This window comes from Antrostomus carolinensis, unplaced genomic scaffold (assembly GCF_000700745.2).
Source record: "Antrostomus carolinensis isolate BGI_N321 unplaced genomic scaffold, ASM70074v2 scaffold49559, whole genome shotgun sequence".
Taxonomy (NCBI): Eukaryota; Metazoa; Chordata; class Aves; order Caprimulgiformes; family Caprimulgidae; genus Antrostomus; species Antrostomus carolinensis.
This window is the reverse complement of record NW_010340278.1, coordinates 59,054-77,608: the sequence shown is the minus strand read 5'-3', so window position 1 is coordinate 77,608 and position 18,555 is coordinate 59,054. Positions and strand designations below refer to the sequence as shown.

The following is an 18,555-nucleotide window of genomic DNA, read 5'->3' as shown; positions in this document are numbered from 1 at the left end:
AAAAGTGTAAGAGAGAGAGGACAGAACCAGATATCTGTCAAAGATCAACTTCATCACACATCCATGATTATTCTGATATTCAAATACATATTTATTATTTACTACAAAGAGACAAAAAGTAAAGAAAACCTAAGGAATTTGCAGACACAGAAGCCTGTATGAGAAAGGTCTCCTATCTCCAAAGGCATGCACAGACAAAGGTAATGAGTTCTCTATATCCCTTTTTAAAAAAAAAAAAAAAAAAAAAAAAGTGGAAATTGTTTTGCTGATATTTTCTCTTTTAAATTCCCCCGAGAATATGGATAATAAATAACTGACAATAACAGATTGCACACTGCCACTCAGAAGCCATTTTCTCTCTGGAAAATTGATTTTTAATAACAACGTAGATGACATGTGGCAAAAGTTGTAGCTGATACCAGAGTTTTGTGGGCCACAATAAATCAAATCAATTTGGAGGGTTCCAAATGCATGGAGCAGAGGCAGAGATTCCTATTTAGGCTTCATTTCACTCATGCTGCTCTGTGCAAGACAGGGAGGGTTCCTCCATTGAAGGAGGAAGATATTTTTTCAATTTGACTAGTAGATCATTTAAAAAAGCCAAAAGATAACAGTTGTTATCAAAATATTGTCCTTTGTTTCTGTCCATACATGGCCTGCAAGAATAAAAATGAAAAGACAAATTGTAGTTATTAAAGAGTGAAGCAAGGTATATCTGGTATATCTACACCGTAATTCAGGGTAGAGAGTCCCAAACTAGCTTTAATCAAGCTAGCTTGTATATCAGGAACAGGCCAGGAGACAGCTCCATATGGAATAATTTATTTGACCATGAAACAGAATATATTCATCTGTGGCTGAATTTCAGGACTCATGTAACAGCTCAAATGTGACCATCCTAGTGTGCTAGAAATCAGAGTCCCAAGCCAAAGTTAAAACAACAAATCCAAATCACATATATATATATATATATATATATTTAATAATGAAAACTGGGAATCTAAATCTGTTTTGTAAGTTAGGAGGTTGAAACCTAGATATCTATTTTACCTCTCAAGCCACAGTGAGAGAGCTCAGTCAAACAGTAATGTCTTATTGCTTCCACAGCTGCAGTACTGTTCATGTCGTCACCTTAATTCCACACATATGGAGTCAGTGCACAGCAACCATTGCCCTTTAAATTCACACAAACATCTGTGTGTGAATGACACCTAACTTTTTTTAAAAAATAGAAAATACTAATATGAAGTTTCAAAGAACTCAGGACATATTATTCAACTCCTTTGTCTTGATCTTCTGGTGTTTGATGCTCTTCCTCCTTCAGCACACTGAATAATCACATCACAGATAAGCTATTTAATTTATTTGCTTCCAGTTTACTGTGCAAGCAATGACCCACTTGTGTTGCTGGACTGTGGGGAGGAAAGTGGCTTCTCCACCTTGTCCTGACATGGGGTCACGTGTCTACACAAAAAACTGAGCAAACCCAACTCAGAGTTTGTTTCTGATAGGGCAGATGGGGAGTGAGAGACAGCAAATAAGAGACTGAAGCAGGAGTTAGTCTAGCAGCTGCCTAAGAAAAGCTGAGGAGGGGCTGCTTGCTGCAAGGAACAGGCCCACACTCCGAGACGATAAAAAGAAGACAACTTTCAGAAGAGATCGTAAGTGAATTGTTCAGTCCAGAAAGCTGAAAGCAGCTACACTGGAAAGAAAGAGTTTTGTCGGAAAAGGATCGCCAAAGAAAGAAACCATGCGTGGACATCTCTGAGTTTGCCACCAGTCAGCATAAGGTGAAATTTAATTCACAACTTAAAGATATTTGAGACAGGCATCTCAGCATTACTGGTGCCCCAACACTGGCTTGAATTACTCATTGGTTTAGTGTGGGGACTTCTAACTTACTCCCTTTAGACTGCATTTTTTAATGTAAAAACTAGCCTGCAGAAATCTATACTAATAGAAAATATTCTAAAAATGCACAAGTTTTCAGTAAAGACACTCTTGCTGAAGCATCCAGTGGAAACTTACATTCTAAAATATGATCAAGTTTCTCCAGACAAAAAGTCCTTTCCTGTGGGGCACCCAAACATAGTTCAAGTAGAAGAGACAAACTCTAGGCAGTCTCCTGAAGGTCTGTTTTCATGATAGTTCTTGTCCCTGAACTATCAGAGAAAAGTCCTTCATCCTGCAAATATGTAATTGCTTCTTTTCAAAGCTTAGCATTCACCTGCTCTAGTCATTACCAGACATATTGCACCTAAGTACAAGTACACTGAAGCTAATTGTGTGAAAATATTTATGACTACTGGATCAAGTGAAAGCCATCTGCTCATTAAAAACCTCCCTGCCATCAGCTGCATTCTAATAAGCTGCAACTCAGCTTCATTGAAGAAGTGATACTTACAGCACACGAAGAGACTTGAGCCCATTGAATGCGTGGACTGGAATGCACCGAAGTCTATTGTAGCTCAAGATGCTGGGAGAATGAAAGAACAGAGTTTTAACATTGTATTTTCTTTGATTATTTCACTCCTAATTCAATTACAAAGCAGCAAGGACAGCCACATGCTTAAGTAACGAGATACATTAATTGTCCAACACCTAAGATGGTGTCTGAAAAGCAATTACAACCGTTATCAAAACTTCGGACTACTTACAGTGTTGATAACTGAGTCATGTTGCTGAAGGTGTAATTGGCCAATACACTTATGCTGTTGTTGCTCAAATCACTGAAGAGACACACAGAGAAAATATCATCTGTATGTATGAATTGAGAAATGTCTTTTTTACAGATTACACATCTGCACAGCAAAATGCTTCAAGCAATTGAAAAGTCACATATCAATTGATATAATATTTTCTAACCAACTTTGAATAAGCTCTAAAAGCAAAGCACATAGACTCGCCTAAAAAGCTTCAGACTCAGAAATATTAAGGCATATTTACAGCATATAACATTAAAAAAAAGTTAACACAAGCAAAATTTTTGAAGAAGGATAAATCATTAGATGATACAAGTGCATGAATATTTACTGTACCAACTTCTTTGCTATTTATTACAGGCATACCATTTCCATATGCTCTTCACATTGACAGTTACTAGAACATTTTTAATTAAAAAAAAAGTCTTTTAGCCGCAAACAGAACATTTTGTTTTGTTGTTGCTGTCCCTTGAAAAACAAAATTAGAGAAGTTTCCAAGTAAAACACTGTTTTAAAATAGAAGATTCCAGTTTTCCCTCCATGTTGTTTTCATTTGTTCTGCCCATTGACTTTGACTTGAGTACAGCTGATTCAAACAGCATCTGAAAACTTCTGATAAATAGTTCAGCCAAGAAATTTCACTCCTGTGTATTTCAGGGAGCAATTTACTGAAACAAAGTCTAGTTGTGTCTCCATTTGTATGACTGTTCATAGCAGAAACAGCTATGCAAATTTTCACTGCCTTGGCATTATAAACATTGCCTCACCTGGAACAAATTAATGCCATCTCCTCTGTTAATAACCTTTACAGCTTTGCACAGATAAATCTGCCAAGGGAAACTGTAGCAGACTGCATGAGAGCTTAGTCTCTCACAGAGGCTGGAAGCTCCTGCAGAGGAAGGGTCTCTGGTGCTCTCAGTCACCTCACTCTTTCTCCACTCTTTATGAACACTTATTGGCAGCAGTGGCCACTGTGAAATCCTTTTCGAATTCTAATTATAGAAGGCTTTGTGGTTTTTTTCCCTCCCAAATACTAATTATTTATGTTCCACCTAAAACATAGTGCAGAAAGAGTCATGTAATTTTCTTGGCATTGAAACTGTGTGTTTCTTACATCAGTGTCAGGTGTCTGAAGGTGGAGAGCCCCTTCGGCACAGCAGTCAGATGGTTTCCTTCCAGGTATCTGAAAAAAGTCAGATTTGACAATTACACAAACATGTTAACAAGAACCCCTGTCACTCAGTCTGCACCATGAATGAGGAAAAAAATAAAGTTAGTCACTAAGGAAAATATCTTTGATTCATTGCTTTGAAACTATAAGAGTTTCTCCTTTATAAATGAACTGACATGCAAAGCATGACAGTAGCTTATTGATTTTTTTTTTTTTTTTTTTTTTTTTTTTTTTTTTTAAGACTTATAAGGGAATAAAGTATCTCTGACCTACAGCAAACAAATGACCATTTGGTTCTTCTATGACAGCAACTGAAGAAGGGGAGAAAAATTGTATGGCTCATTCCCTGAACTTAAAGTTACCTTTAACAAGTTTCGATAGGACCTCGGAGTGCTGACTGACCCTGTCAGGAAATTTTTTTGTCTTGTGCATGTAAGTTCCTTGCACAGTCAGAACTGGAAAAGCAGCTGCACTGCCAGGTCTGTGTGTTATGAAAAGTCTCACTTATTCCAGTGTTAACACAAACCTCCATTGGTTTGATGCCACACCCATTACAGCAATTCCTGCTATGGCATATACACCCTCCTCACCTTTCCTGTTCAAAGCATGCTGGTACAGGAGGAAAACGTGGCACAAATTAAAGACCAAAGACCAAGTTCTCTTTGATTACAGGCTCCTCCTACGAGCATTAAGTGTATGTAACAAAATGGCTTATGTTTCCAGGGTGGAAATTGTTTGAGACCCCACTAAATGTGTCTCTATTCAGACATGTGCACAGTAAGGCTAAAGCTTTTTGGGATAATCCTATGCACTCATTTTCCTGGCATATAGTGCTTGTATTTTGCAGTTTTTCTTCACTGAAGAAACATGACTGTTCAGTAACCAAGGGAAAAACCATGAACAAATATAATACTTTCCAAAAGTTTGCCCAGAAGAGAGCATGGGTACTCAAGACTCCACAGCTGACCTGTGAGAACAACAGGATGTGGGGCTTTTCCTGTTTATTACAAAACAGCAGAGACAGAGCTGGAGTTCTTTTCCTTAACCTTGGCTTTTGGGTGAAACTGCATCCCTGGAAGATACTGAAGTAATAAGGCTCCAATGGAAACTGATCATTGTGGTGCCATGACACTTTCAAGGTGATCCTCCAGACATCTGCCAGAAGCTGTATCTACTTGGGGAAAAAATTCAACCTACTCGGAAAGAAGGCATGTTCACCCTCCGCAGGTGAACATAAAAGATGAAATTATATTTCCTTCCTTACAAAAAACTTTGGGGGATTTTTCCCAAGGTAAACACGGGGCAATGCAACTGATGGGGTACGTTTTGAAAGATAATCAAGTATAGCCAGGAAATGCAGCCCACAGACACCAGAAAACTTAATGTGCTGCCTCTACTGCTGAAAATACAATCCGATAATCATGTTAAGAATTTTCATCCCACACATAAAACTTCCTTTCTTTTTCTTTGGCAACAGATATCCCTATTCTGCATCTATTGTAGCAAACAACAATAATAATAGATTATTACTGTGCTATATGTTCCCACTCTACATTAACTGTAATAACACAGAGATATTTGTGTAAACTAAATCCAAGAAAATTTTCCCACAAACTTTATTTTTACATAATTTAAAAATAAAATCTATAAACACTAGCAGAATTCTTACATAACACATTTTATAACTGTCACATTTTCCCCTCCTATTTCAGCATAATGCCCTCTCACAATTTTCTGCTGCTTCAGTTCTCTTTTCAGCTAAACTACTCCAACTAACCTACACCAGTGTCACGATTATCCATTCTGCCTGTGCACAGGATCCCATTAAGGCAGAGATACCTTAGAGCATGCGGTGGAGCTGACCTAGCTCCTGCTAGGATTAGGCTGGACAAGTGAGACTACAGGCTTTTGAATTTTTAACCAAAAGCAAAGTCCTTCCTTAATGAAAAAAACCTATTGAACAAAATAATTTCTCCATTCACAAGATCACAAGCATCGAGTGACAGTGTTGCACAGTAACCAGTTAGCCCTTACAAAGTAGTGACAGCTGCTCTGCTGACATGGATTACCACAAACCAGAGCATGGGTTAGTTATTCCATATTTACATGTCCCATGGATATTCATATTCCGCAAGTGTAAATTCATTTGCTTCATTTTGACTAAATTTGGTATAAATTATTTTGAAAATGGAGTTCCTTGGTGAATTCACACCATAAATCGTTATGTAGAAAATCCTCAGAATTCAACCACATATGTTACTATTTAAACAGGGCAAATCATGTCTCATTTCCCCAGTCATGGTCTGCTACGGACACAGCAAGCCACTGGGAGTCTGTGCCTTCTCTTTCATCCCAGAAAGTTGCAAATCTTAAACCCATGCATGAAGGTAGGTTAAGGTTCGAGTCTTTATTCCAAATGTAAAATCCAAAAGATTTCCAAAGGAAATCAAAAGCAGGTCATGTATTATGTATTTGGAAGCTATATATGATTTTCTTTTAGGAAAAGAAACTCAACTCTTGCAATGTGTTGAAATCTTCAGAAATATGTTTTCAGGATATTCTCTTGTTGATCCCAGTAAGAAACAGCCTTCAATTTGAACACACTGATGATGGCTAGCCAAAGCTTCCCCCCCAATTTGCTTTCTGGTGCAATCAAAAGTTAAGGGTGCACATTTTAATCCAATGCTTCATTATTCAGACTAACATAGACTTGCGGGCTCCTGGGGTTAAACTCCTACAGAAGACCTGCTGTGAATAGCTTTGGATTTGTACTGCAAGCAATTTGATGGTTATTTAAATGTGCGAGCAAAAAGCTGCAATACTTATACCAGTGGTATAATTTCTGAAAAAACACAATTTTATAGTGAAAAATTACTGATAATATACTTTTCATGCATGCATAAGAACAATTCACCACTGTTAAGTCTTTCACCACATTATACAAAGAATGGCAGTATTTTCTAAGCAAAAGGCATTCATTTTGAAAGTACATTTAAGTCCAATGAATTTGAAATAACCAGAGCTTTCAGGGCATAAGAGCATGCCAAGAAACATGAGAATCAGATGCAACATTTGAAGAAACCAATTGCTGCAGGCAAGCTGTTGCCTACCGTAGGCCAGACCTCTGTCAGAGCAGGGAGGGGATGTGGGGGCACCAGCTTGGCACCTTGCTGAGCTGAAGATGATATATATTGGGGCTGCAAGAAGGCTGGAAGCTGGACATAGTGAATAACAGAATTATTCCTGAGGGTGAAGGGGCAAAGCTGCGTTACAAAACTCTGTGTATTTGTGTACACATATATATAAAGAAAAAATCATGGATGAAGATACAGACCTTTTGCCCAAACAAAACAAAACAAGCCATAACAGAATGATGTGGAGGGAAGATTGTATTTTTAATTCTTTTAATTCTTTAGCCAAAGGAAGATGATGTACATGGCATCTGGTATGCAAAGAAATTCTAGCATGAATGAAAAAAATGTACGTCTAATTTTAATGCTGCGAGTCAAGCTATTAATATACAGTCAGCGTCAAGAGTGGGTGTCAGCTGCCTTAATACAGACACACTGATTAGTATCCAAAACAACCTCATTTTCTTCCTAAACTCTCTAGACTCTGTAGTTTCAGATTAGAAATTGTTTTTTACCCCATAAATGCTGCTGGGTATCCTGAAGTCTCAATAATGAATTGTAAACAGCAAGCAATTACCAGAGCCAAAATTGAAAAAAACTCCAAAACATGTTCATGTTCTCATAAAATGCCACCACTACCTACCAGGAAAGGCTTCTTTTAAAATATGACTGACTGCTAGAGACAGGTAACCGCCCGCGATGGCTGGCACTGTGGGGCACGGCCATGCATTGCTCCATGCCTGCACCGACTGCGCCAGTGCTTGGAGCCCAGTGCCTGCAGCAGCCCCAGGGCTCATCCAGCACCTTCCACACACACTAACAGCACATATGAAAAATTTAAAACTATGCATAAAAGATGACAGCTGCTCTTTTTCCAACTAGTCTATTTTTATACTGAAACCACTTGGATTGGAGGTGATATAACCAGCACAAGGTGCCAAAGCATCATGTAACAATTTGAATCACTTGGAACCTTTTTTGCACTGAAATGTCTATTCAGCCATAAAGTCAAGCTCACAGCAGCAATCTGTGCTAGGGGAAGAAACTGGAGAGAGAAATCAGTTCTCAGGCAGTAACTGAAAAGGCACAAAGCCTTTCCTTTAATTTCTTTAAATATTTCATACAGAATATTACATTTCAAAAAAAAGATTATACCTGACAATTTTATGCAGCTCTAAAATTAAGTTACAATCTAAACTTTTTAATGCAGATATCCAATATCCTAAAATTTTGAGGCAAGTTTCATTTTGTAAAAACAGTGGCCTAGAGAGAATTGGACTGTGAAAGATGAAACATCCTAAAAGCGTGAATTTTAAGAGTTTCAATTACAGTTTCTTGAGAAGAAACAAAATTCAAGTATGGATCTAGGTGCAAATCTGGATCTTGAAGTTTCGTAAGTTTTGGCAAATTCAGACTCTGGATTTTGCTGCATTTGTATGTCAGACCACAACCTACAGGTCTGACACACAGAAACATGGCTTTGTGCGAGAGAAAAGTGAACACCTTAACGTTAATCTTACCTTTAGTCTCTATCAGTGCTAAAGTCACCTTTCCGATATGTTCTTAAACTTCACCAGTCATTGAATACCTTATTTGATAGAATTTATACTATTTATTTTTTCTAAACGGTCAGATTTGAAATGCAGATATAAGTCCTCTATTTCAGACGTAACTAAAATATCCTCCTACAGGACTATCCGTTCTCTCAATGGGAGAATTTTCCTCCACGGTGAATTAAACAGGCTGTGAAATCTTTTATGACACAGGATCACGTAAGCCTAAGCTTTGATCTAAATTGTTTCTCTTCTTTCTTATCAAAGGAAAATTCACTGAAGTCTCTATTAAGGGTCAGTGTATACAACAGTGCAGATTGCCAGACATGGAAAAGCATTTGCATTCTCAAACAGATGATTTTCATCATATATCTCACTTCAGAGTTGTACCTTTGATCAACAGCAATATAGGTATAGTGAAAAATGGCACTAAATTGTTACAATATTCTACATATATCATAACCACCTGCTTAGAGTGTATTTATTACAACAATTTGCATGGCCCAGGTATGAGACACTATTTTTAGTTACAAGTCAAAAGAAATCACGAGTGCCTTGGAAGATTTTCCAAGGAGGGTTGAGATTGGTGGTAAATACCTCCAAGTAGATGTGACAGCAAATGTATGGGAAGCAATTGTCAAAATCATCTTGTTAACTTGAGATTCAGATGAACAAAGATGCCATACTAAGGCCAAGGCAGCAACAGGCAGCAAACTATAGGTGGGGAATAAAGAGCTAAAAGACAGTTCAATGGGATCCCTCTGCTAGTATGTAGGTCATCCGATTGTGAAAACTATTGTGCCAAGTACTGAATGAGCTTGCAGGCTAAATGAACCCAATGCACAGAACAAAAAACACAATTGGGAGAGAGAAGGTTTATGAGGAGAAAAAGAGAAATGGCAAAAGTAATGCAAATGTTAATATGTATTAATATAAATGGAAAAAAAAATAATCACTAACAATGATGTATGGACGCAGGTTTTCCTAACGATCCCATCAGTGTTATCATATAGCTCAGTGTCATGACAACATTTGCAGTATAGAGATGACACAATTAGTCCATATTTATTCTAAAATACACCATGTTCATTATGTTACAGCTTATGCACACACCGTCCACATAATTGCTTCCAATGTTTTTTCCCCAGTGCAAAATATTATTTGCTGCAGGTCCATAAAAGCAGCTGGATGCTGTCAGATAAGACTTTATTAGAAGCAGACTATACTTTTGTGGAAGAAGGAAAAAAACCTAGCATTTACACACTGAGGTAATACGTAAAAGGAAAAAGAGGAGCTTGGGAAACTTAGTTCAAACAGATTGGGGGGGAGGGTGGGGTAGAAGGGGGAGAGTGGGGTGGAAGGCAGGGAGAGAAGAAAAGGAATGCCTAAAACACTAAGCAGCAGCAGGCCAAGTTCCAAACTAGCTCATTGCATGAACATTTTACTTCCGAACATCTGGACTAGAAAACTGAGTATGTTCAAAAAACCCAAGGCTTCACTTCAGAGCAAGCAAACAGTGGGAAAAAAAATGTAGGCAAAGGAATTTTCAAGAAACAACATAATATTTCCCTATTCCCAAGAAGCTGAAAGAAGGCTTGCCCATAATGACAAGGTTTTGTGAAGGAATAGGTGGAAAATAGAAAATTCTTTCATCATCATCCCTCTAAAAAGCCAGGAGACTTAGTGATCTTTTCAACTCTATTCTAGATGGAAGCCTTCCTTGCCAAGGTAATCCCTGCTCCCAAGGGTGGTACAAACCAAGCACAAGGATGTCTGCTGTCATTCCAAGCTCTAAATATGAAGGATATAATGGCTTTCACATGTTTTGTCTATATACACATTCAAAACAGAAACTCAGGAAGAAAGTTGGAAGGATCTAGCCTGTTTCCGGTCCACCATGTAATAAAACATTGCTGGTGATCTTCCTTGCTGAGCTTAGGTACAGTGAAATTTGACACAGCGAACAGTAACATTTTCCCTATGTGCTTGTGCAAGAGGTATGTTCATTTTTGCACATTGCTATTTAATACCTGTTTTATGACAGAATTCCTGTTTTAAGACTATTTTAAGACCTCTAAAAGAATTTAAAAGAACTTCTGAGAAGGCTATATTCAGCTGTAACAGACTGGCTTATCTAGAGACATGGCAGTTCTTTTTCTTAAACCATGTTGTATAAAAACACACTGCAGTTTAATAAAAAGCACTGCAGCTAACGTGCCTTGTAAATGAATACATCTATAATGGAAGTTTATAAATGTCAGACTGGTGCATTCATAAAAATTCCACTGAAATGCTCCACTGCCTCACTGTTCAGGCCTCCCACAAGGAGGGAGCAGTGAGCTACCAGGATGACAGGCTCTTTAAGCCTTTGTCCTCTCCTTGGCATGACCTCTGTCCTTAGTGATGGTGGTTTTGTCTGAGTGCCTGTGGGAGCATGGAGACCCCAGCACACTGCCCAGAGGTCTCTGACACGGGAGAGTGGAAGGGGAGAAAGGCAGCATAGGTTGTGGTAACATGGAGGAAGAGTTTTTAATCTATCTGAGCATCTGTGACCCCTGTAGCTGTGAGAAAGGTGAAAGCATCCCTGTCCTGGAGACTGCTGTGACTCTCTCTAGCCATGCAAAAGCTGTGCTGTCTTCTCCAGCAGGTAACTTTATGTGCTTTGAGGTTTCGGGTGCTAAACAGACATCCACTGCTACCACAGAAACAAAACATCTTTACGATACTCCAGTCTTAGGAAACAGTTTAAGAGATCTAGGACTGCCCCGGGGAAATGGGGGTATTTTGGTGTGAGGAGTGTAAATAGATTGAACCTGATAAACTTTTTTCACCCTGTGCCCAGAAAGCACAGGGTTTTCTCTACCAAGGTTTAGCTGTCTTCAGAATGAGGCAAAAAGTGGTGTTCCACAGGAGATACTGCTTATCACAGAAATGACAATTCTCAAACACAGAATAATAAAAATACTTAATTTCACACTAGCAATTTGGGACCTAGATGATACAGTCCCTTCTAGATTATGGGCAACATCTTTATCTCAATCTGGAATCAGAAGGAAGGCAAGTAAGCTTGTTGGGTTTTTTTTAAATGTATTTCTTTCTTGTCAGAGTTTCCACAAACACATGAAATTTTTAGCTTCAGTACCTGCAGCTCATCTTTTGATACAGATACAAATAAGGAGTTCAGTTTATGTTGGTTGAGAGGAGAGTGAGATCAGGATTGAATTCTGAGACAGCTGGGACAGATTCAAGGTTATATTGGCAGAACATGAAATATTCAGAGTCAGCCAGTCCGTGGCTGACTGTGTTCTGCTGACACATTTCTGGATTGAAAGCAGAAAGTCAAACTAGAGGCTTGCATAGCCAAGAGGCTCCTACTGAAGAAAACAGTCAAGTAAACTCCTATGAACTCAAACTGCTCAGTTCCAGGCTATTGCCTCATTTGCCAAGAAATAGCTTAAGAAATATAGCAGTTTTCAAGAACGTGGGATTAATTTCACTCTTTTTGTGAAAGTTATGTCGTCAGTGTATCAGATAGTATCAGTAAAACTCAATATGCAAAATTTAAACAAAAAAATTCCTCAGAGTGGCAGCAGAAATCAAAGTAACATCTGTGATATCTTACCATTGGCAAGTCATATTTGAATGCAATGAAACCTGAACAAGAACAGAGCAGAAACCACCTTTTTATCACCGATGGCAATATATATGAGGAAATACAGGCCAGGACTTGGCTTTTAACTCAAACCACTATTAACCAAGCCCTGGTTTAACAGTGTTCCAAGGATGCATTCATTAAAGCAAAATTTCCATATGAACCTGGGTTACCATATACACTTTCAGTACACTCTTCATTCAGCAACAAAGTCTTGTATTTGACTACAACACTAGTGAAGACAGTGCAAACTCCATTCTCCCACTGTGAAGGGAGTAAAAAGATGTTTATCTCATTCATCAGCTGCCTTGTTACTAAATAGTAAAAATAATACTAGATACTAAAAAAAAAATAGCAGAATCCCATTTTTATTCATTATAAAATTTACTGAACATACTAACTCAACCAACTACTTTCACATAGAAATGTTGATGAGACTGTAACAAGTTTTGGTAATGACTCACCTGGGATAGATTTGAATAGCGACCTAAGGGAGAAAAAGCTCAGTGTTTCTATTGCCAACTGTTTAAGCCAAGCAGTTCCATCAGTGTATTTTCTTTCCATGGAAAGAACCAAAATCCAGTATATAGCCATAGCAAGGAGCAGATGAAAAGACAACTAGCAAGATGGTTCTCAACTAGAATGAATTTACTTTACAATGTAATCTAATTATCTCTTATTTTAGCCATTTTGTGAGGTCTGGAGAAAAGAAGTCATTGTTTGTTTCCACCATGGGCTTTCTTTTTCTTTTTTTTTTTTTTTTTTTTAAATCTCCTCAGACAATAATTAGCTCACAGCTATGTAAGTCAGGAACATATTTTCGTCATCCTTTCAAACTGCCTGTTGTGAACTTAGGCTTCTCAGAAGCACTACAGGATTATTTGATACTAATATATACATCTGTCCCCTACAAACAGAATTAATGGGCACAAGGATATATAAAGTCTGTTCCCATTACAGAGCAAAGTATTCAGTCAAGGAACAAGTAAGTATAAAATTAACGGTCAAAACATATGGAAAGCACTGAAGCACAAAACATGAGTCATTAAAGTCAAAGGCAAAACCCTCAAGGACCTACAAAGCCTCACTATGATGTAATTTCATTAACTTCGCATGAAAGGAGCTATGTAAAGGTAACTTACAGCTCAGTCACATCTTTGGGAATTCCTTTGGGCAATATCCACAGCCCTTTGTTGCTGCAACGTACCACTGAGTCCACACAGGTACACTGGGAAGGACACGGAGGTGAAAGCAAACAGCTGCTTTCATCATTACCTGCAGAGGGAGAGAAATGGAGCATTAGGAAGTCAGCTTTACAGCCCAAAGTCATGCACTTTGAAAATAACTGCTTACAAGGATCAAGGAGGGACATCCCTGAATCCAGGGTAACCATCACAATATTTTAAAGTAGATCCAATGCTTTGGATCAACCTGCCTTCATACAGTTTTTTTAGGCAACATGAAGAACAGTTCAAAACCTGAATAGCAATACTTTTAAATAAATAGTTTTTTCTAAGGAGTATCTACTTCTCCGTAATTTTGCAAGTCACAGTAAAATCGGTTATTTGAATCCCAAAACCAAATCCCACGCCCAATGTACTAGCTGAAATGGAGAACCTGATCAGAACATTGCCCTTAAATTCATCTAGACAGATGATATTCACTATCTACTCTGCTTTAGGAAGATTTTTTTTTAAATTCAGCTTTTAGATGTTAAATATTTACTTTTTAAAGTCAGCATGGCACTTCATTTATCATCTGGATTGTAAACCTCATTGTTTTTGACAAGGATAACCAGGCAAACAACAAACTGAGCAGCATGCTTCCAACTGCCCGTGATCCATTTGTGCACACATAAAAATATCTGCTTTCTCCAAAAAGAGTTTCAAAGGTCCATAAACAGCAGATTAAATCTTGTAATTGAAGAACAACAGGGTTTCTGCAGAAGAAACTGACTCTTTGAAGTTAAGAACATTAAAGCATGGATTTTCCCCAAAAGCAACAGGCTTTGCAAAACATAAGGCAAATGCATGCTATAGTATCATGATGTATATGAAAGGAAACACTTAGTGGCACATTCTCTAGATGACATTTAGAAGAACCACACAACTGTTCATGAGTACAGACAGCGTGAGCTGACCAGCACAGAGACACAGTGCTGCGATCCAAGAGCACACAGCCAGCTGTCATTATGTGCCGCCTTTTTTTTTTTTTTGTTAAACTGATGCGAAGACTAATTGAGACAGATCTGTTTCTTTCTTCTCTCTGCTGAATGTACCCATGAGCACTGAGATTAAAGAATACAACTGGAAGTCCTGATACAAGATAACAATATTACCCATAAATGTATGGGTAGGGAATCATTTGTATTCAGAGAGATGGAGCAGCATGACCAGCCTGCAGGAGAACGGGGAAGATTTTTTTTCTTTTACTCCCCAGCTGAGCTTAATGAGCTTAATGACTGGAAACAAAATTCAAAGTCTTTCATAAACCTGCAGAAAGAGCATGTTTCTTCAGCATATTCAATTTTCCCATGTTTTCTGTGTTTTACACATTGCCACCATCTACATTCCATTCACCATGGCTGTCTGAGTGACTGTGTGACAGAGAAAGCTCCCAAGCCTGTAATGTCATTTTGTGGACCAAGATGATTTTTTTTTTTCTCTCCCAAACTAAAAGCAAATTACTCTAAACTTGAATCCGTTGTACTCTGAGCCCAGGCACCTGGGTCTGTTGTCAGATTGCTCAACTAGGACACGAATTAATTTCTTCTCTAAGTAGGAAACTTCTATCACCCTTATGGTCTCTTTAGAGGTATGACTGCAGCTACAGCATATCTGGTCTTAACAGGCAATTACAGCCGACAAGTCAAGTTGGCAGTGCATTCATCAGTCAATTTTTCTGCTTACTGTTTTCTCTAAAATCTGCTTGATCAAAAGACAAAGAACTACCTGGAGAATGAAAGAAATATCAGGATATATATATATATATATACACATATTTTCTTTTTTTAAACCTCTATGGACCCAGTAAAGCATTAAGGATCCCTGAGTCATTTAAAATAAAAACCAAGTTCTTTTATTTCCCTGTATTCATACCTGTTGTTGGTGGAAAACTAAAAGACTTTCCAAGCAAGCACTGTTCCTACTGGCTTCAGAGTGTTAATTAACTGTATGAGTAAGGAAGTGGCAGGAAGAGCCAGGATTATACTAGGATATTTCAAAGCAGAGCATTTGTCTATAATAAATTAATTCTTATAATTAAGTCTAGATAGGAGAAATTCAGAAACTGGACATCAGGAATAAAAAAACCCTCCTGATAAGGAACAATGATCTTGAGCTCTAGATAGCCGTCTTCCTCATCACTAAATTGAAATGTTTACCATGCAGTACTGTGTGATAGGAAGGGAGATCCCCACAGAGGTGCCAAGATTATCATACATGCCAAATCAAATTGGATTTTCTTACCATCGCAGGTGAAGTCCTGGACATCTACATCTTGGATTGGAATATCCTTTAAGAAAAAGGGTTTCAAGCAGCGTGGATTTCCACTGACAATTCTCTTCTTTCTCAACCATTTTCCCAGCCAGGCCAAATGGCAGTTACAATTAAACGAGTTAGCCAGCAAATTACTGAAACAGAACATGACATAATTGCATCAAACATGAATATACAGAAATATTGAAATAACTACAGAAAGATGTTAGGTTCCAAGTCAAGCTCCTTCCTGCCATGTGCTTCTATGAGATACTCCTCTGTTCTATAGATCAGGGAAGTTCTATGCACGTTTTATACAGGGACTAGGTTTGTAATTAAAATAATTATATACATATATCTGTGTGTGTGTGTATATATATATATATATGCTTATAAATCAAAGTACTTACTGCTATAACTACTATTTAGACATACTTACACTACTTAGGCTGTATTTATAGTGGATTTCAACCCAAGCTACAGCTCACACCCAAGTCTAAAATAATCTCACACACTGCACCCAAGTATGCCTGACCTTCAACATCATTACTTTAGGTAAAGCCGTGGAAAAGTGGAGCCCTGCTAGCCCTTAGCACAGACCTAAATGTACCACCCCCCCGTGTGCAGCCAAGCTGGCTTAGCACACTGTTCCCTGCCCCAGCATGCTCATGCTTTCCACTCACCTGTGTTATGGCCCATACAAATCAGTGCCAGGTGGGAGTCACTGGCAAACTGCATTTGGGTTTCCTACTGAAATAGTAAGGATAGCGCACTGCAGGTACAGATATACATATATAAAGCAGCACTGTCAGCTTGAGCCTCTTCTTACGAAGCTTTCTAAGCTCAGTATATCTGTAGCGAAAAGCATGTGCTCTCGTGCCTTGTGAACCTCTTTTTGCCTGTATCAAATCTTGCTACAGCTCCTGAAATACCTTTCAAATACAGTTGCAGCCTAGCTGCGGTACTGAGGTGTGTGGTACCCACAGCAACCATCTGACAGCCTCCATGAGAGGGAGGGATTCTTAACATAGGTTGGGTTAGCAGCGTTTAAAAAAGGAAAGCCCTATCCATCCTGTTGTCAAGCCATGAAAACACAGATGTATAGCAATTTCTCAGTGGAGCACTTGTAACATAGATAGACAGTATATAAAAGATATTGTTAATTTCTATTTCTTAATAGGTTGTGATCCTTTGAATGAAAGCACTGTAACTGTCCTTCTAAGCTAACTAGAATTAGTGCTGAGAATCTTGGAAAACACCTTTTTTTATAGAGTCCTGTACAGAAATGCCTATCTATAATTTGTGTGTAAGATTTTTTATGACTAAACTTCAGATGAAGGAAAGAGGCTGATGTCCCTGCTAAAAAAAAGAAGACTGACTATCTTATGTACAAAGACAGGGAGAATCAACAGCCTCAGTCTGAGGTTGCCTTATTGAAGAAAAAAGCTGTCAGAGCCCCATGTATGGAAAACGAAGTATCTGAACTAACACTGATGGAATTCTCACATTATGTGAATATGTCCGAAAGTTATTATTTTGGTAGTACAGAAAAAAAGACGATAATGACATTTCTCTAAAGCATAGCATATATTAAAGACCAAAAAAAAAAATAAGGCCTTAAAGAAACAGGCACTTCCAATGGAGGTGTAGCAGCTAAAGACCTTTTAAGTCTTCACTTGCAACACAGATTTACAAACCTAAACATGCAGTCAAAATTACATAAGGTTTTCAGCCAAGCAGTTCCTTCATAAAACAATAGTGCTGAAGTCAAAAACATATGGCACAGTTGAGGTGTGGCAGCAAGAAAACAAACCCAAAACAATTCCGAAATTATATAGGTTTTAAGCCAACATCACATACCCACAATATGATTTACAGCTGCTCTCTGCATTGTAAAAAAAGCATACTTCAATCACTGCATTAGCCTGGAGCTTTGGGTGTGTAATTACATGTGGATCTAGCACACAATATTGTACATTGTGTAGAGGGAGAACTGAGGGGAGGAGAAAACTCAGTACAATGTTCAATACTAAAAATAACCTACTTCATGCTGACCAGGATTCAAAGGCAAGGCTAACCTGCTGTATAAAGGTGAGAAACCAAACAGGTTACATAGGAGCTTTCAGACACAACGTGCACAAAAGCACTGAAAGCATTATTCTAATTCTAGTTACTTTCATTCTGAATTGTTTTCCATTTTCTTTAATCCATAATGGGACCACATGCAGGATGCCTTGTATATTTTCCATACTGACATACTCTGGCATGAACAGAGTGTTTAAACCAAATGTTTAAACCTCCAACGCTAAGTGAACCAATGCTTCAAAGGCCATTTCTTCTACTGATGGAAGAGAGTGAGATCATATTCACAGAACAACTTCCATGACACAAATCCTTAGAATGGAATAATCCACAACTGGAAACAAACAGCAGGTGTATATAATCAGCTCTGAATGTAAAGAACATTTTGCACATCTAGAGAGCATCTTACTAGGACATACCAAAAACTTTCAGAAACATTCAAATATTCAGTCTACAAAATGCTCCCATCAAAAAGCAGTTATTGCTTTCTACAGAGGAGAGGTTGCTCTGACTTAATATGTTACTGCTCACCAGCTGAGCAGCACTAATTATCCACAAACCCTCATTTTCTTCTTGGCAAACACAGGTTAACATATGACCTAAAATTTATTACATCCTTGGATTAGAATTTGGATTATGCTTTTCTTAGAAACTAAGAAAGAAATAAGTTGTTACATATAAAATTAATAAACAAACAAATGTACTGTTTTGAAACTCAAATAACTGGGTAAAAAAAGGACAAATTTATCTTGTCATGCACTACAGGCATCCCCCTGCCACTTTAGCAA

General features: G+C 38.1%; 1 protein-coding gene across 1 annotated transcript in view; it reads right to left on the bottom strand.

Annotated features, from left to right (window-relative positions):
• Positions 1-18,555, bottom strand: part of LOC104531257 (slit homolog 3 protein-like) — a gene marked incomplete at both ends in the record, with an annotated part of 87,542 nt that overhangs the window by 13,495 nt on the left and 55,492 nt on the right. The window contains 5 exons of the mRNA XM_010176094.1: positions 2,405-2,476; positions 2,658-2,729; positions 3,817-3,885; positions 13,352-13,484; positions 15,677-15,840. Of these exons, the coding sequence (XP_010174396.1) occupies positions 2,405-2,476; positions 2,658-2,729; positions 3,817-3,885; positions 13,352-13,484; positions 15,677-15,840 (510 nt within the window). The remainder of the gene's footprint in view (positions 1-2,404; positions 2,477-2,657; positions 2,730-3,816; positions 3,886-13,351; positions 13,485-15,676; positions 15,841-18,555) is intronic.